Here is a 7,139-nt window from a genome sequence, read left to right as displayed (position 1 = left end):
AGTAATATCCAGTGGCAGTGACAAATCGTTCTGCGTATTAAGTACCTACTTGTAATCCTTGACTATGATGTCTAATCTTCGTCGAAGCTCGTTTCATGGGATTTAGCTAAGTATTTATTAGCATTAGTGTAAGTAGACGATGGGAGACGTAATTTTAATCATGCTTTGATTTATAGATAATTATTGTTATATATTTTAAATTGCCTCCTTTTTCAATTAACGAAATTGGTTTGCCCGGTTTGCCAGACTATATTAGTTAGGGACCTTACCTTGCACTGAATCTTGATATTAGCCATCAAGCTTAGTTTAAGTTTTGTTTTCGAATCAAGTGTGATTGGTATTCATGTGCTGGGGCATAAAACTGAAGTGATATTTATTAATGTATAATTTTACAGCCTCTGAAGATGATAAACTTCAATAATAATTTTTCATCACTGTTATTCGCGCCCCGAGTTTCCATACGTATAGACTGATTGATTAGTTTAAATTATATTAAATCACATTTAAAATCACATTTAGTTTAAATTAGGTAAGTATATAGGTAATTTGTTTTGATCAGATGATTTTATCGATACATCGTAACTGACTATTGCACATCGCTATTAAGTTCACATCCTTCTTAGGGGATCTATACATGAAACAATTTGGCTTCGATTTGACGCCTGATTTTTTTTAAGACTGGTAACACTATGACTTTGACACATCGTTGACACTCATTTGACACTTGACATTGTTGACATTGACACCCGTTTGAACATCATAGTGACGTTTGAACACTTTGTTTTGTGCTAAATAATTAATTATTTATAAAATACAATCGTGTATATAATGAAATGCTGTGATACTAAAATTCTATGTTAGGTATTTAAGGGTGCATTTCAAAATATTTCTAGACATGTCTGACGCAAGCAAGCCTCTTCGTATCGACTGGTTCGATGGCACCCTTATCGAAGAAACCAGGTCAAATACTGGCCGAAATACATCAGAATTTGCTGATGAAGAACAACCAGCCACGCAAACAACGGCCGAAGTCCCACAGTTCCAGAAAAAACCTATAGGCTATAAGAAATTACTAGATATCTCTATGCTCAAACCGCCGGCTCTAACCTTAGAAATATCACATAAAAACAGCTTCTGGTACCTCATGGATAGTGAATTAAAAGGAGACTTTATAGTGCTAATAGTAAAAATTCTCGCCAATGTGTATAAATCACTCGAACCTGGTGAAAAGTCTATGATTATAACTGTGTTGAAATCAAAGTTTTTAAAGTCACACTTTTTTAATACTTTGAAGGAGTATCTTAGTGGGTTACCGGCTGTACGCGTGGTAGAAAAAAGAATAAATTCCCAGTTGTGGGATGATGCAGAATCTTTTTACTTTAATGTCCTAGCTATTTGTGAAGGAATTTTTAATTTTAGTGGTAAAAATAGTGAGTATTTGAGTGAAGCTCAATCCTTGTTGGAGGTATTAGAAACTAGTGCAGTAGGAGTTAAGGAAGAGCATACAGAGAGGTTTAGAGATGAGCTGTTTATTGAAATAGAGGATTTAAAAGAAAAACTATTAAATAGATTAAAGAAGGTGAATATAGTGCACAGACAAAGATTTTTCTAGCACGAACGTCATGTGTGTTTTATTTTTTGTGCAAAATGAAAACATCGACAATCCTATTATCAATAAGTACCCCTTCAATGTGAATCATTTTCCACATTTCTGCGATGCACCCATTATACCAGTGGAATTTGAAAAATCTTTTATGAAATTTATGCGGTTTTTTTTCAAAACGGTAAAAAAAGTTTTACACCTGAAAATATGGAAAAAAGTTGGCAGTTCTTGAAGTACTTAATAAGTACTTCAGGAATCATATAAGAAAACCTATGTGATGGTTTTATTGGCGATTGTGATTTCAAAAACAATCTTTGTGTCTTGGAGTTTTTTTTTAAGTGAAGTATGTGGGTAAAGTATTAATAGACTGATAGTTTCGTTTTTCTTGTTAATTTATTTCCAAACAGGAACACATTTGGTTTATAACATTATTATGACAGTTATAAGATATCAATGAACTAAATCTCGGAAGGAAGTCACTAGCGTTGCCTCGTTTGTGCTAGAAAAATCTTTGTCTGATAGTGACTGCGACTTTTCATTACAATAAATCTAAAAATGTTAGCAATAACAAACAACATAGTAATTAATTCAACCGTAATATTCATTTTGTTTGTATGTATTAAAACCCTTTTATATAACTCATATTCCCATACCTATTATAATTTTGTTTTGGTTGTGACAAGTCTCTTCTCCAAGCGTGTCTAAAACCACCTAGTTAAATTCAGCAAGGGTTAAGCTATTAAAGGCATAAGTCCAAAAAAGTATCAAACTTCCACATTCTTTATTCCAGGAGTCCTCAGAACCTGCAAGATTGCAAACCAAACCAAACAAAAATGCCAACCACTTCAAAAACCTCAACATCTTCCCCACAAAAGCAGACTTGCTTGGAAACACTGCACTTAACATTCAGCCGAACATAATAAATGGGGCGTACCCTAGTGTGGAACATTATTTAGATGTGCAGTTCAAGTTACTGCGGGAAGATTGCTTTGGACCGTTGAGAGAGGGCATATGTAAGAATACTCACCTGTTTATTTCTGGACAACCGTGTTGTGTTGTCACATTTTACATAGGTACAATAATGTGTTAGTTAAGATTGTCGGAAAAACCTAAATATGTTAGTAATGTTTTTATTTTTCAATTACAGGTAAATATATGGAAAATCCAAATAAAAGAAGACATGAAAATATCAGGTAAAATTTCTATGGCAAAATTGTTCACTAAGGTTAATATATTTATTATGTTACACATATACAAAAATTAGGCTGTTTCATACATTTTGGCTTGTCCATTTTCTGTGGGAGGGTACATTTTTTTTCGCGATTTCGTGGATGGTCCCATAGTAGACATTGCTCAGTATAATCCCAAAACCTCCCTGGCAACGGGAGTGCACTTATTTTTTGCCACCCTGTATAGCTGCTGCTTCTATTTAGTAATTAGTTACACGTATAAAGCTGTTACATACAAACCATTCAGCAAGTTTTTACATTCTCTTATTTCAGAGTATACCCGAAAGTGAGAATCATCCGCACATACATAAGCAACACCAAAGTCGGTCACCTAGTGGACATCGCTTGGACCGACCGCATCAACCATGGCCTGTTTGACAGCAAGAAGTATGCGTACAGCAAGCGACTTATGTTCGGGTCTTTATTGCTTTTCACTAGTGATAACTTTGAGACAATATTGTGCGCGACCGTACTGGATTCAGGAGCAAGTTTGCTGAGTGATGGATATGTAAGTATTGCAAATTTTATTCAATCACATTTCAACACATTGAAGGATTTGCCACACTGGACGCGTTCTGCGGTCAGCGGTCAGGCCAAACCCGCATTATGCATAAACAACATTGACAGCATTCTTTGAAGTTGAAGTTTGCCCTGACCGCTGCCCGCAGAACGCATCCAGTGTGGCAAATCCTTGAGACTTGCGTGGCATTTGCCACATCGTCCTTTAACCCGTGGAGCGCCCCTGTATCACAGTAGTATGGAACTTCTATACTAACTAGTATAACACGTGTGATACTAGGGCGCTCCACGAGTTAACTCTGAACGCCAAAGACGTCAACTGACGCGCACGGCTTCAGCCCAATATCAACCTTCGTGCATACCGACAATAAGGTTCACTATGACGCGCCGCACACGACAGGCGTGGCGTTCGAAGGGTTAAACTCCATAAGCGCCTAATCAAATTTTATTGCCTTTAAAACATAAGAGTGACAATAAAGAGTAGAAATAAATATATTTATTATTATTATTATTTCGTTTTAGACAGCAGCTGATGCTGGTACGTCTGAATCATGTTCACTTAGCACGATTTTACAGTTTAGATAGTTTGTCTAGTCTATTTTTAAATTGATTCACACTTGTAGAGTTCACAACTTCAGAGGGTAATTTGTTCCAAGCCTATTCGGTTTGCAATAAAGTACGCTAATTATTTTCTTTACTTCTTTCATACTCTAGTCATCATCCTCCTAGCGTTTGTCCCGTACTGTGACGGGGTCCGCTTTCCTATGGACATCGGTTTCCGCTAACCCACAGGCGTTTAAATCTTTGGCGATGATATTGCGCCACCGCTGCCTTGATTTGTCCTCTTGTTTGGGCCTGGTAAGGCAAAGCTAAGGGCGCTGTTGCCTATGTATTCAGCTGGCGGCCTTTGACATGCCCAAACCACCTCAGCCGACTTTCTTGGGGCTTATTGGCGACGTCTCTCACTCCGAGGCTTACACGGATGCGTTCGTTACGGACCCTATCAATCCTGGAGACGCCTGACATCCACCTCAGCATCGTCATTTGCCACATGGATGGCTTGGACATGTCACTGGCCATATTTCGCTGCCTTGTGATGATGATGATCTTGTAAACGAGGGATTTTAATCGGCATTTTAATGTTTCCCAACTACCAAATCAAAACACAAATTAGACTTATATTGACCAGGATATAGACCGTGATTACCTTTTGTATTATTTGTGAGCTCCCGATATCACCCGTCATCCGATGACCGGTGTTCGATAGTGTGTTCGATTTGTCACCCGTGAACATGATGCATGTAACTGCGTCGAAATATCGGGAGCTCACAAATAATACAAAAGGTAATCACGGTCTATATCCCGGTCAATATAAGCCTAGTGAAACTAACCGTGAATCATTCAAAACTCTAAAACCCAAATTGTTTTTTCCCGAGTATACCAAAATGTGTTTTGTTCTTTTTCTGTTTCCCGTTCATTAATTCAACAGAAAAAGGCGTAATTTTCAAAAATTTTGAGCAGATAAATCCCTCGCCTGCATTTTTAGGGTTCCGTATCCTAAGGGTAAAAACGGGACCCTATTACTAAGACTTCGCTCGCTGTTCATCTGTCTGTCACCGGGCTGTATCTCATGAACCGTGGTAGCTAGACAGTTGAAATTTTCACAGTTGATGTATTTCTGTTGCCGCTATAACAACAAATACTAAAAAGTACGGAACCCTCGGTGCGCGAGTCCGACTCGCACTTGGCCGGTTTTTAAATTTTCCGTCTCGCAAGGTGGTTTGCCAGTGCCAGACTATATTTAAACGCCATCTACTTGTTTTCAGATCGCAGTATCGTTTCACAACCCCGTTTCTAAGACAATATTCGAGCAACAGTTCCTAATGGTGGAAAGCGAAGTATTCTTTGAGCCCTACCATAGAGTTCTGAAAGTCATGCAAGAGTCTATGGATGATTTGCCGATGAAAAAATACATTGTTGATGTGCAGGTTAGTTTGGTTTCATTTGTTTATAGTTTATAAAGTGTATTTAATGGGAATAATTGGAAAAATATTTTTTTTATTTAGGTTAGAAAACTTTAGACAATACTGTTTAAGTCCCAGAAGCTTTAGTTTGTTTTTGAATTTGTAACCTTAGCTTATTTAACAAAAGTTAAAATTTAATTAGTTAATTAACAATGGAAAGTATAATTCCTTTTTATCGCTATTTTTTTTATCATTACATTAACTGCAATCAAATTAAGAATTCCTAACCAAAGTTTATTTTCTAGACTCAAACTCAACCACCAGCCTACCTAACCCCAGAAACGATATACACTATACCCGACTCTAAAGAAGACACCTACATCCCAGTCCTAGACACCGACCAGTGGCCGACACCCTTCGACCTCGACCAATCACAACTAGAAGCTTATAAACTAGCTTTGACTAGAGAATTCGCTGTCATACAAGGTCCTCCAGGCACTGGTAAAACTTTTATAGGGGTTAAAATCGCTTCAATAATATTGAAGAATCTATCCTTAGAAGGTACACCAATTTTGATTATCTGTTATACGAATCACGCCTTAGATCAATTCCTTGAAGGAATCCTAAAAGTTACGGATAACATTGTAAGATTAGGCAGTCAAAGTAAGAATAAAACTATGGAGCAATACACTTTAAATAGTATGAGAACGAAAATCAAATGCAAATATAGCTATCTCTATTCCAGTAAAAGAAAAGAACTAGAAAAGATTTTCAATGCAATGACAGAAGTACAAACTGAGATAGAGAAATGCGAGAAAGAGATAATTTCTTATAAAAGTATAAAACCTTATCTAAAAATTGATGGTAAATTGTTAGAATTGAAAAGTTCAAATGAAGATTCAGTACTTGCTTGGTTGTTTAGTCATTTAAATGACAATTTTGGAGATGTTGATGACGATGTTGAAGATTGGGAGAAGTTTGATGATTTGGACATCAGTACTGATAAATTGAATACTTGTTTCTCTGAACAATTGGCTTTAAAAGACATGGAGAGTATGAGAAGTAGCATAAAATATGTAAAAGATGTTACTGAAGATCTGGATGAGGCTAAGAAGATGGAGGAGAAATTTCTGGATAAAATTGATATGGTTAGGAGAAGATTGAATTGTTTTAAGGTAAGAACTATTTCTACAAAACCAGATTTATTACTAAAAATCCCTAAGTAGTTCATCTACAATATCCACTTAGATTATCTGAATAAACAGTTCAATTATAAAAATAGCTTATGACATCGTCCAGGTTAATCAAGTGGACAAAAATATCCACATATTTAATTTTTCTTCAACAATAGCGCGTTTACTTTTAACACGTTTGATTTATATCTTTCCATAAGAAACAAATGTTGCTATTTTAGAGGTTGCGTAGAAAAATAATCTTATTTTTACTAACCAACTATAAATGTTATTTTATATATCTTATTTTCATTTCAGAAAAGTATGCAACAACAAAATGAAAATAGATTACAGATAACAAATGTCACCGATCTTCATAGTTTGGTGCCAGACTTACGTTGGAAAACATATCACATGGCAGTGGGCAACATAAAGAACGAACTGATGGCGAAAATGAACGCGTTGATGGTAAATTGTTCACAGACAACATTTTAATTGTGTATATCGTCCAACCCCCGGTTCACCCTTTTTATGGATGATTTCCGACATAAAAGCTATCCTATGCCCTTTACCGGGACTCAAACTATCTAAATCGTTTCAGCGGTTTAAGCGTGAAGACGTAACACAGACAGACAGACTTTCCCATTTATAT

General features: G+C 36.4%; 1 protein-coding gene across 1 annotated transcript in view; it reads left to right on the top strand.

The window, feature by feature from the left end:
* Window positions 1–768: 768 nt before the first annotated feature.
* LOC134745909 (NFX1-type zinc finger-containing protein 1-like) overlaps window positions 769–7,139 on the top strand; it is a 23,973-nt gene continuing 17,602 nt past the window's right edge. The window contains exons 1-7 of the mRNA XM_063680019.1: window positions 769–1,579; window positions 2,394–2,616; window positions 2,751–2,796; window positions 3,106–3,340; window positions 5,178–5,339; window positions 5,621–6,490; window positions 6,806–6,955. Of these exons, the coding sequence (XP_063536089.1) occupies window positions 896–1,579; window positions 2,394–2,616; window positions 2,751–2,796; window positions 3,106–3,340; window positions 5,178–5,339; window positions 5,621–6,490; window positions 6,806–6,955 (2,370 nt within the window). The 5' untranslated portion in view covers window positions 769–895. The remainder of the gene's footprint in view (window positions 1,580–2,393; window positions 2,617–2,750; window positions 2,797–3,105; window positions 3,341–5,177; window positions 5,340–5,620; window positions 6,491–6,805; window positions 6,956–7,139) is intronic.

The sequence above is a fragment of the Cydia strobilella genome, chromosome 12 (assembly GCF_947568885.1).
Source record: "Cydia strobilella chromosome 12, ilCydStro3.1, whole genome shotgun sequence".
Taxonomy (NCBI): Eukaryota; Metazoa; Arthropoda; class Insecta; order Lepidoptera; family Tortricidae; genus Cydia; species Cydia strobilella.
The sequence above is the reverse complement of the archived record's forward strand: the minus strand, read 5'-3'. Positions and strand labels throughout refer to the sequence as shown.